Here is a 12,329-nt window from a genome sequence, read left to right as displayed (position 1 = left end):
TGGCCTGTGACTGGTGGTTACTTGCCCAGGTCTAGCCTGTGGTGTTAGGGCTGCTGACCTGAGTTCCTCTTGGTGGAGCAGTTACTGTGATGTCAGCTGTGCTGCCTTCTCCATGCTGTTCCCTTTTGGTTTATATCCTGGCCTGGTGCTTGGCATCCCTACTGAGTCAGTCCGTTTCTTAGGGCAGATGGTCATTCTGTCGGAATGTAATGCTTTTTCTCACTGATAAGCCAGACCCTCCTCCAGTTCCAGTTCTGCCGTAACTGCTAACAGAGACATTGCCATTGGTCTTCAAATGTACTTGAATAGGGTCCTTTTCCATAAGGGAGGACATCCTACGTATTCAAGGATTGGTGAGTCCTCTGTTTCATCTTGAGTGTATCCATTTCAAGCCCTGATGAAGCAGACAGATTACTTGACACTCCCCTCCACCCCACCCACCATGCCCCAGAAGGGCCACCGACGCCCAGGGCAGTGTGGTCAACTCTCAGGCCTCTGAAAGGAGCCAGAGTGGGTGGTCTTCCTGAGCACAGGATGTCAGCAGGGGCTGGGCCAGCTCAGAATCCAGCCGTAGTAACCAGAGAGAAACCGGGTGCTGAGGCTGGAGCACCCCCCCCCATGCCTACATCCTGCCGCACGCTGGGGAGAGTCTGGGGACACCCCGCCCACAGGCTCACCCCGTTTCTTCTGAACTTCGTTGACTCTTCTCATCCCTCCCTCCCTGCTGTCTTCTGCTCCTCCTAGGTGAGTGAGTGCAGCTGGAGAAGGGATGCAGCTCGGATTTTTCTAATTTATCAAGAGGGTCTTTAAACTGTAGAATTCAATTTGACCTGTTATGTTGTAAACCCTGTGGCTCAGGCAGAATGACAGCCAAATCGCGAGCAGTTGTTAGTGGCGGCCGCGTCCCAAAGCAGAGCTGATTTCTCAAGAGATCTGGTGGCCGCAGAAGCTCCTCCTTATGAGCTTAGCTTTCTAGGCTCACCTCGAATTTCAGATCCAAGCCTGTGTTACTTTCCTTTGCTCTAAATTCCTTTGTATTCATATCACTTCTACCGAGGCATGACCATCCTGGAAAGATATCGTGCGTAAGGGCGATTTGGGGTCAAGGGGGAGCTTGGTGAATTGTAAGATGGAAAGCGAGTAGTCTGACCTGATTCCTGTTAACCCCGTGTTTCCATCTGGTGATTCGTGATTCTGTTTTTCAGTACATTTCCACCTTTACAAACATACTGATCTTAGAAGATTATCTCCCGATTCTGTTTTCCATTTCTAATCATCAATAGTGATCCGTTGATTTTGACTGTTAAGGAAATCAGCTCGTGCTTATGAAGGTATCTGAACACCAGCAAATCACAAAGGCAACTGCTGACTCTCATTCCCTCCCAGGCAGAAGGAGCCTGTAGTTCTCCCTCTCCGGGGAGTTGAGTGTTGTACTACTTTACAGTCATCCTTTGAATCATGTAACATGACGATTTGACGTGATTATTCTTAATTGACTTGGGGTTAGGCAGACAATTCTCGTATTTGGTTTTGCCTTCAGATTTAATGACATGGAGGCTTTGAGAAGTGAGCAAATTCAATTTTTCTGGTGTCTGTTATACAGCGTTATTAAGAATACAGCACTGTGCACAGAATATAAAGTTAGGTCCTCCTCTCTTCAGAGAATATAAAGTATCGCTAGGAAGCTTCTGTCTGATCAAGCCCCTCTTTCCCTGTCCGTTTTCTCCCTTTCCCTCTCAGACTCTCTCTCATAAGTCAGGCAGATATTGTAGGATTCATGCATTTATTCAGTAAATACTTAGGATTGCGTGCATTGGGGTGCAGTGGTGCATCCCATGGACGTGGTCCCTCCCCTTCCACGGAACTTCCAGTCTAGTGCAGGGATTGGGGGCAAATCCATCCCCATTAGCCTGTCTTTGTAAACAAGGTTTTGTGGGAACACAGCTGTACCCATTCGGTTACGTACTGTCTGGCTGCTCTGGGCACTATAATGGCATCTCGAGTAACTGCGGCAGAGACCCTGAGGTCTAAAAAGCCTGGAGTGTTTCCTGCTTCTGCCCCAGGGGGTGAGGTGGAGAGATGAGTGCAGGCTGGAGCCGGAAAAGCTCTGGGAAGAGTGTCTGCTCTCCTGAGGGAAGGGGGCCGGCGTGGAGCCTGGAAGCAGGGGAAGGGACGTGTTCATACTTGAATTTCAGGGAAGTCACACCGGCCGCTGTGCAGAACAGTAATGACGAGAGACAGCGAGTGCACGCGTTGGAGGGAGAAGCACTAATGCCCGGGGTTCAGGCGCACGGGCTTTGCCCGGATGCACGTTCCAGCCTTGCCTTGTACTGATCCCGACATTAGGTCACTTCTCTTTTGGCTCTTCCGTCTGTGCAATGGGGGTGGTAATCACAGAACCTGACTCTTGGCGTTGAATAGGTTAATATGCGTGAAGCACTTAGAACACAGTGTTTGCAGTCGTCACTGTTCTTCCTGTTCTAGTCATCCTGTTAAGAGGGCAGAGTGGCCTTGGCAGTGTTGGCAGAAAAATTAATCAATCTACGAAAGAAATGGAAAAAATTTTTTGAGCCAAATTTGAGGATTATAACCCAGGAAGAGCATCTCAGAAAGCTCTGAGAACTGTTCTGCCTGTTAGGAGTCCGGGCACAGGTATATAAGTTTTTTGAGACAGAGGGCGCTACGTCCAATGCCGTATCATTGACAGTTTACATGATCCAGATCTAAGTGGCATCGTGGTGGGTCACGTGAGCCCTTACAAGCTCAAGACGGAACGTTGTCTTTTAAGCAGGTGTCTTGTTGATGCTGGGAGAAAGTCGCTCTCGATGGCCGAGCAGGTGTTTCTGCCGATGGGGGGTTGGGTTGATGTATAATGCAGACACACAGTGCACAGTGGGGGAGAGAGGAGGCCAAGGGGCAGAGAAGAACTTCTGTGTTGAAATTTTTCTTGTCTTGCCGTAGAATACGAATCTTACTTCACGGCAGTGAGGGTATGGAGAAAGTGACCGGGCTCAGGAGCTACACAAGGCAGTAGGGTTGACAGGAGTCAGGGATGGGTAGGCTGTCAGAACAAGCGGCTGGGGATGCAACGTAGGACTGGTGTTTGATCGGTCAAGTGGGCAGTGGCTCCCGTCCCCGAGGTGGGGAGGACAGTAATGGAAACGGGTGTGTGACGTGGGGTGAATGGGAAGTTCATTCTGGGGTCTTTTCAGTTTAGGTGCCAGTTTGATTCAAGCAGACATGTTGAGGAAGCAGTTGACTGTGGGCCCGGAGATGAGAAGCGAGATGTGGGCTGAGGAAACGGGGGTAGGAAAGATCAAATGAACCTGCACCTCGCTCGGGAGAGGAGACGCCAGAGTGAGTAGGAGTGACAGGCAGGGCCCTAACAGATCTACAGAGAACACCAAGAAGCAAAGGTTAGGGGACTCCTGGGTGGTCCAGTGGTTAGGTCTCTGAGCTCTCACTGCCGAGGGCCTGGGTTCGGTCCCTGGTCCGGAAACAAGATCGCACGAGCCTGGCGGCCAAAAAGAGTCAAAGGTTAGACAAAGGGAAGATCGAAACAATTTTTGGAGGAAGATGAGCACGAAGTTCGAATCCATTAAACGTTCTCTTGTTGAGGTGGGGGAGTCTGAGAAACGTTTAAGTTGGCGAGTCTCGCATCAGACCCCACGCACCTAAACCACAGCACGTCTCTCACAATTCGGGTACCTGATTTCACGTGCTCTCATGTTGCGCATTCTTCCAGTAAGCCGTTTTCCCCCAGTGGAATATTAGGCACTACAGAGGATGCTCTGTTGACCTTCAGTGACCTGTTCAGTGTACTTTTCTGTCCCTTTTCCCCTCCCCTCATTCTTTACCTACCCCGTTACTGGTTCACTGGAGCCTTGATGTGGAAAGTTGAAGTGGGGGGACCATGTCTTCCTCCTTTTTTGTGGGGTACTTGGTTCAACATCAACGACTTGAGTCCAGTATCTGAGAGTTTTATAATGACCTCTCTATTTTAATTTGTTTATTACAACACTGCGGTTGTATAGTATAATTTTGGAAAGAGCCAGGAGATAAGTGGAGAAAAGGACACTTTCCCATCACCGGAATCACCCCCAGCTTCCGCGCCTGCCTCTTTGTGACAGAGGCGTGCTTGGCTTCCTCTCCTCAGGATGGGTTAATTCCCACCAGAGCCCTCAGTGCTTCGGGACACGGATCTCGGGCAAGGCTGCTTCCTGCCTCCAGTCTAGCCCTACTCTGACCCTTAGAGCTCACAGGTTAGGCTTCAGCTACGTCCCTACTACTCGACTCAGGTGTGCGGTGGTCAGAAACCTGATCCAGAAGGCTTATCCACCTGTACCTGGATAGGCATCACATTAGATGGTTAGGCGAAGTGCTGCATCTTATGTTGTTTTGTGCTACAGGAGGAAAATTGTGGAGAAACTTTGAAATGGACCAGAAAGATTATGGGGTGCATTATCTAACTCGGCTTTCTATGTTATCTCACCCTTTCATTATCTCTGAGCTGTTTTACCATCCTGTAAATGATAGAAAACTGCTAGTAATGCACAGACGTCTTGTCCATTGAAATGGCAGTCATGTACTGTGGAATGCAGTCGGTTACTGCTCTCTGGATATTGACCAGTTTTACCAGTTTTGCCTCTATTTGTAAATTCTTTGCAGTATTCTTGATATTTATGTATTTGTCTGTTCTTTGGATTCACCTTTGAACTGGTTGTGACGTCTTACGGTTCCTTTTAAAATTAATCGGTCAATTAAAATCTGTGTCCCACGTTCAGAAAAAAATTCTTGTCATACATACACATGTGTGTTCATATCTGCATGTAATATCTCTAGGAAGATTCACAAGAAAGTGCTGGCTGTGAGCACCTCTGCGGAAGGGAAGGTAGGAAAACTTGCCTTTCACTGTATGCCCTTTGCGATCCTTTGAATTTTGTATCACATGCTTATAGTGTTACCTAAACAAAGAGATAAACTTGTTAAATTCCTTTTTGAACTCTCTCAAGTCAATCCTTAGCTAGGCGTTACCAAAACTTCATCATCGACTAAATTCACATTTGAATTAGCTGACTTTCCAAAGAGACCTTTGTCTCTAGATAAACTACTGGTAGACGGCAACCTGCATATCAGCATCACACCTGGAGCCTTACTTCTGTACTCTTTAAAGTTTTTAACTTCATTTTTCAAGACAGCTCTAACACTGTAGAAACATGTCAGTGGGAGGGGGGTACTAATTCTTTCATGAATCTCTTAAGGAACCAGGGGATCTTGGCGTGAGGTGGGTGGCAGACCAGCCGGCCGTCTGCGGTTCCGGTTCTGACCTCTTCACCTCGCTCCAGCCCAGCTGCACACATTCTCTATCGACCTCTGCTGGTTATAGCTGGAGGTGCTCCCTTTAAGCCAGAGGAGCGCAAGCCTGATGTATATTGAAATCACCTGGGGAGCTTTTAAAATTCTGATGCCCCAACCAATTAAATCACAGTGTCTGAGGGGTGGGACGCAGACGTCAGTATACTTAAAGCCACGGAGGTGATGCTGACGTTGAGAAACAAGGCTCTGTGCATGGATTCAGGAAAAACTTCACATGTGACACCCCAGAAGCAAAAGCACTCAGAATTTCTTTTTTTTTTAATGTTTGTTTATTTATGTATTTATTTTTGGCTGCGTTGGGTCTTTGTTGCTGTGCGTGGGCTTTCTCTAGTTTCAGCGAGCGGGGGTGGGGGGGGCCCCGCTCTTTGTTGCCGTGCGCAGACTTCTCATTGTGGTGGCGTCTGTTGTTGCGGAGCACGGGCTCTAGGCGCGCGGACTTCAGTAGTTGTGGCCCGCGGGCTCAGTAGTTGCGGCACACGGGCTTCAGTAGTTGTGGCTCGCAGGCTCTGGAGCGCAGGCTCAGTAGTCATGGCATGTGGGCTCAGTAGTTGTGGCACACAGGCTTCGTTGCTCCCTGGCATGTGGGATCTTCCCGGGCCAGGGCTCGAACCCGTGTCCCCTGCATTGGCAGGAGGGCTCTCAACCACTGCGCCACCAGGGACACCGTGCACTCAGGACTTCTGACGGGAAGATATGTGCAGGGGGTGAGGAAAGGGAGACACCCCTCCCAGAATACCTGTACACACAGCGTCTGTGTTTCCTTGGGACGCTTCTGGAACGTGGCCAACTTAGGTACTGGGTGTGGTTTAAAAGCCCCAGCTGACTCAGTTACAGTCACTAGGGCTTTTTTTTTTTTTTTTTTTTTAATATAGTTTGGAACTCAGCTAAACTTTCACTGAGCAGGAAATACCTAATGGGGGCTGTTGAGTGCAAATCCCAGCCCTGTTCCTCTGGCATTTGGAGCACGAAGCCAGCCTCGGGGTGGGCGATGCCTAACAGCACGGCCACCATGTGGCTGTGTGACCGACAAAACATCATATTCCTCGTACACCAGATAACTGGGAAAACCACACTGTACAACAGGACCTGTTAAGTGCCTCCTTTAGTCACAGGTCCTAGAACCTCCTTGCTCTGACCTGTGACAGTGTGCTTTGGGACTTCCCCGGCGGTCCAGTGGTTAAGACTCCGTGGTTCCAACTGCAAGGGCCATGGGTTCGATCCCTGGTGGGGGAACTAAGATCCAACATGCTGCACAGCGTAGCCAAAAAAATAGGGAAAAAGAAAGAAAACAGCAATATGCTTTATTAAGGGGTCTTTGATAGAGTCGTGTTTATAAGGGGAGAAGTAAAAAAATGCATCCACCTCTTTGTCTTGGAACGGTTGGGCAAGGAAATAGTCTCTTCTTGGCTCCCCCTGGGAAAGGTACCTTCTAATGGGGGCCCTGATTCATGGCCTGCTTCTGTTTCATATTTCAGACCATTTGATTGTTGCCTCAGCTATTTTGAAAACATGAAAATTGGTGTCATAAACTCTGTTGTGGTTGCCTTCATGTACTCACTGTATATCCCCCTCCCTTTTGTGTAGGAAGACAGAGCTGTTAATAACCCCATGCCTGACCGAGGGGGCAATGGACTAGCTCCTGGGGATGACAGATTCAAACCCGTGGTGCCCTGGCCTCATGTTGAAGGAGTAGAAGTGGACTTAGAGTCTATTAGAAGAAAAAACAAGGCCAAACATGAACAAGAGCGCCATGCTGGAGGAGATAACCAGAAAGACATAATGCAGAGGCAGTATCTCACATTTAAGCCTCAGACTTTCACGTACCGTGATCCTGTGCTCCGCCCAGGGGTCCTCGGTAACTTTGAACCCAAAGAGCCCGAGCCTCACGGAGTGGTTGGTGGCCCTGGAGAGAAAGCCAAGCCGTTGGTTTTGGGACCAGAATTCAAACATGCAGTTCAAGCCAGCATTAAAGAGTTTGGATTTAACATGGTGGCGAGTGACATGATCTCCCTGGACCGCAGCGTCAGTGACTTACGACAAGAAGAGTAAGCACAACCCCTCCCCTTTCTGACCTGGGCGCGCGTTTCCATAGATACCTAGACTTACTTAGATGGTTAGAGTGCAAAACATATTTTGTGCCTTCACTGAAAGGGAATAAGAGGGTCTTTGGTCCACGAAGTGGCCAGAAGGGGGAGATCTCCCCATTTGTGTTGTTTTACTGAGGGTGTGGCGTATAAAATTCTGGGGTCTCCTCTACCACTGCTGCTCAAAGTGTTGTCCCCGGACGGGCACCGGTCTGAACTTTCTGTTCCCAGTCCACAGAGAGAAAACGAGCTTGTACCAGGCTGTGAAGTAACTCTTGATAGGAGGTGCTTTAAGTTCACCTGACAATGTGCAAATAACAGAGCTGTCTCTCTCTGTGTGTTGTTTCTCCTTCTGGACAAAGCTCCTTGTCTTGCTGTGGGACGGTAAACAGGAATGCTTCTCGGGATGCCTCTGGAACTAACTGGTTGTTTGCCCTCTTCCGTTCTTACCCTCAGCACTGAAACTGGGAACGGAAGCTCCCGAGTATGTACTGTATAAAAGGCGCCTTCAGACAGATGAAACCGTAGCCCTCACGTTCAAGTGCTTTTCCTGTAGTGTGATTTAAAACAAAGGGTTTCCAACTCTTGACTTTTGATAGTGGTGATTATTGAATGAACTCAAAGCTTTTTCTCCTTCAGTTTATTCACTAACTGATTCTACTCAGAGGGTCTAAGCAGCTTCCATTAGCTTCCGTGGTGTGGATGCAAGTTTAATTCACTGCTACTACAAAACTTTCCAGATGTATTCCCTGTGATGCGTGGTTAACACAGTCCTCGTTTTAAGAAGTGGACACAGCAGGCGCACGCGCACACACACGGTCCCCACAGCAGCATCCTTTATGACCCTGCAGTCAAATTCCGGACCTACCAGAGGGCTACTCCAGAGACTTTGGACCTTCCTATATTGATATGATAGGAGTGAGAGGGGGGGTGCATGAAATATGCAGAGAAGAAAGAAAGAGAAGCAGTAGAGAACCAGGGTGGTGAGGGACATAACCTCTAGTACAGAGAAGAATTGGAGCATCTCGGGGGACTGTGAAGGGAGAGTGTGGGAGCAGTTATTCCTGATCAATGCAGAGATTTGCCTGGTCGCAGATTTGCCATATTTAGAAAGAAAAAAAAAATAGCAGATGCTCAGTCAAATTTACTTTCAGTTAAACAATGGAAAATGTTTAGTATAAGTATGTCCCAAGTAGTGTTTGGAATATACTTATACATTAAAAATACTTGTGGTTTATCTGAAAGCCAAATTAACCGTGCATCCTGTATTTTATCTGGCAGCCCCCCTAGGCAGGGGCTGAGGTCGTTGTTATAGAGCGAGAATTGCCGTGCATGGACACTTCAGGACCCCACACGGGATCTGCAGTCCTCCCTGGAGTGCATCCCAGTTACCCGAGACAGTCTCAGACCGTGCGTCTGTCACGGGGGGGGTTCTCGGAGGACCTCTTGATGGCCTTCTCCTTACCATTATGGGGAAGGAAAGGAAGGGGAGAGTCTAACACTGACTTCCTGCTACAGGCCAGGACTTCCTACAAGTGATCTTATTTGATTCTCACAAGCAAACTGTGAGAGAGTTGCCACGTGTGAATGTGAAGTCTGAGGCTTAGCGCTGTGACTTCTCTGTATCTGCCCAGAGAAATGGCAGAGCTGTGGTCCTACCCCAGGTGGCCCGGTTAGAAAGGACTTCTCCCTGCTCTGCCCCATCCTTTCGTGGACAGTGTGGACCAGGGCAGGGTGGCCATCCTAGGGTGAGCTCAGTGTGGAAACGGAGATTTTTAGCACATGAATTAAATATAAAAGATACACAAGTAAAACACCAGTTTGAAAATCAGTTTAAAATCTAGCTCACTCTTCGGTATAAGAAATGTGCTAAGATGTAAGATATCAATAGAAAACCAACAAGGACATACTGTATAGCACAGGGAACTATACTCAGTATCTTGAAATAACCTATAATGGAAGAGAATCTGAAAAAGAATAGATATATTCATATGTATATATATATGTACATATGTGAGTGAATCACTTTGCTGTACACCTGAAACATTGTAAATCAACTATAATTTTAAAAAAGGAAGAAAGAAGCATGCCAAGAAGATCAAAGGCATACATGCATACACGGCAGGGCAGCGCCCAGGACTAGCGTGGTTCTCAGTGGCTCCCCCTCCTGCGCCCCTCACATCCCTTCTGTCCCCCAGGCCTCTTCTTCGTGCCACCACGCTCCGTCTCCAGTCCACCCTTCCACCTCCCCTGTCACCAGCCACGGCCACGCCACTGTCATCTCTCCTAGAACCCCGCCAGCACCTCCTGCCTGTTCACACCTAGCCCGGGTAACATCATTCTTTGCCTTCCCAGAGCACCTAGAATAAAACGTTCCGGGCCTGCCCACCTCGCTCTGGCCGTGCGTCTTCTCCCGCGGGAGGGCGTTTGCACGTCCCCCCCCCCGCCCCGAGCTCCCTCACCTCTGTGGGCTTTTTCCTTCCTCTGTGGCCCCTTCCCAACTCTCAGGCTCCGTCAGACTCTCTGGCCTGCTTTATTTTCCATTACTCCTCTCTGGCCGTTTCATTCCTAGTATCTCTCAAATTTTATAATTAGACATTGGTTAATTTAGCTATTGACTGTCTTTCTTACTAGATGATAAGGTCCCGAGAGCAAGGAATTTGTCCGTTTTCTTCACCAGCTACTTCCAGTAAGTGACACCCAGGAGCTTGGCCGTGTCCAGTGGTGAACATCTGTTGAGAGAGTGAATGAATGAGTGAGTGAATGAAGGAGTCCGCTGGGATCAGACCTTGGCTCCATTACCAGACGCGAGATCTCAGACCAGCTCCTTACCCTCCCTATCAGTTACCTGATCCATCACGTGGGTCTACCCATGCCTACCCCCTGGATTGGCATTGGGATTAAAGGACATAATAGACTAAAAGTCGTACCACACGCCTGGGGGTTAGAAACTTAAGTATTAGTGGCTGTTTCTTTCTTAATTGCTGTGGCACTTTCTTCAGGTCACAGTTTGTCTACCCTTGAATGTTTCTGTAACTATGCAGCTTTGAGGTCCTCTGTTGCTTTTTGGAAAGTGTGGATTCCCCCCACACCGCCGTGTCTGCATCATCTTGCATCTCCTCGCACCTCCCTTGATGGCAAAGCCTTCGTCCCCTTTGATGATTTCAGACATGCCAGGCGCCTCTGAAGCTCCCATCTCTCTGGGTCTTGCTCTCCTACAGTCGTCTTTCTTCCTGCCTTTCGCTGTCTTTCCTAACTGCATTGCCCCCCAACCCGTCACCTTCCTTCTTTTCTTCTTTCCTCTAATGTTCCTTCCTTCCTCCTGCCATGCTTTTCCATAGGCTGATCATTTCTTTGTTCTTTTCTCTGGCATAACTGGAGCAGCGCTTAGAAATAAGATTATTGCATGTTCCTGCAAGGATTGTGTCCCCAGTCAGATAAAAGGACCGAGGCTATCTTAGCAGATGATCCTAAACCCCTTTCTAAAATTCTGTGTTAGTGAGAAAACTTTTGTTTATACTCAAAATGTGCAAACATACTCCCAGAAGATTTTTTAACTCAATCCAGATTATTTTTTAAATTTGATTCTTTCTCACCCTTTTTTAAAAAATGGGATAGGCTTCTTTCCTGTTTGAACACTGTAAAATTCAGTGTAGACTCGTAAATAATTTCTAAGTTGAGTTATTCATAATTTAGAACGTGGTCAATCTTAAGAGTTTTCGCCAAAATAAAAAGGTCAACAGCAAATACAGCACTGCTAATTTTCACGTAGTATCTGATGTGCATATTAGCACTTTTCTGCTCTACCGGCAAAGTGAAAGCATCCCACGGGCCCACCTCACACACACGCCCTCCCTCACACTCGGTCCCCCCGGAGAGCGTACTGCACAGGGCTTGAATCTCCGCAGCTGTGGGATCTAGGCCTGATTAGCCTGCTCTCTTGCCTCTGTCACGCATAATGAGCCACCTGCCACGCTTGGAAACCCAGCTTCGAGCTGTTTGTCCAGTTACAACATCTGCCCCTGGTTCACTCGCTCGTTCTTGTGGCCGTTCCCTCCGGCTTTTCGGATGAAAAGCAGGACAGAACTGCCCAGCTGCCAGTGTGACTCAGGCTCACGTCTGTTGCAGCTTTGAATCACATCCCCGGGCTGAGTCACTTACTGGCTGTTGATCGCTCATTAGGAGGGTGAGTAACAGTGTTTGGAGGGAACGGGAGGCCTCCTTCTTTTCTAAAGGCTTGAGCCAAGAATGACCTCACCTGCCTTCACGCTTGTGTTCTATAAAAAAACATACATGATTTTCTGCACAGCTCAGCGGAGATGGAATCTCTCCAATAAACGAGGCACTGTGCTAGCCCGTCAGGGATGCAGCAATAAGAAAGTACAGTCCCTGCCTTCAAGGGGCTCGCCATCTATCCCTGGGGAGAAGGGAAAGGTTACCGCGACGTAAAGAGCCTGAGGGAAGGAGAGGGGGGCCGCGCTGAGTTACAGGGAAGTCAGGAAAGGATTTACGGGGTGAGCACTAGGGACGGGCCCGTCGATGAGGAGGTTTCCCAGGAGCAGGTTACAGGTGTAGAGGGCAGGACGGTAGGCGTGGACCGGGAGGAAGTCCGGTGCCGTGGCTTACGTGGATGGGGTAGTGAGTGCAGAGACATAGAGACACAGCTGGTAGGACAGAGAGGGTGGCGTTTGCAGGCCCCCAGTGCCGCTCTTCACAGTCTGCACTGAATGCGGTGCAGGGAAGACCCACTGAAGGGGTACCGAGAGAACTTGAGGAGTGTCAGGCTGCTGGGGTGTCCGGAGCGGGTGGGGGCCTGACCTGGTACATGGTCCGCAGTATCACAGTAGGAACCTGAGTGAAGGCCCCAGA

At 48.8% G+C, this 12,329-nt stretch overlaps 1 protein-coding gene across 6 annotated transcripts in view; it reads left to right on the top strand.

The window, feature by feature from the left end:
• GALNT7 (polypeptide N-acetylgalactosaminyltransferase 7) overlaps nucleotides 1-12,329 on the top strand; it is a 118,982-nt gene that overhangs the window by 51,647 nt on the left and 55,006 nt on the right. For 5 of the 6 annotated variants that reach the window (XR_003428975.1, XM_027087998.1, XM_027087996.1 and 2 more), the window contains one exon: nucleotides 6,961-7,421. Coding sequence is in view for 5 of the 6 variants with exons in the window: in XM_027087998.1 (XP_026943799.1) it covers nucleotides 6,961-7,421 (461 nt within the window). In the remaining variant the exon portion in view is untranslated. Of the gene's footprint in view, nucleotides 1-2,064; nucleotides 2,119-6,960; nucleotides 7,422-12,329 lie in introns of those variants that run through there. The other variant, XM_027087997.1, reaches the window with a different exon arrangement.

The sequence above is a fragment of the Aethalodelphis obliquidens genome, unplaced genomic scaffold (assembly GCF_003676395.1).
Source record: "Aethalodelphis obliquidens isolate GAN/ISIS:26980383/991018 unplaced genomic scaffold, ASM367639v1 scaffold61, whole genome shotgun sequence".
NCBI classification, from domain to species: domain Eukaryota; kingdom Metazoa; phylum Chordata; class Mammalia; order Artiodactyla; family Delphinidae; genus Aethalodelphis; species Aethalodelphis obliquidens.
Note: the sequence above shows the minus strand (reverse complement) of the source record. Positions and strands in the feature narration are given on the sequence as shown.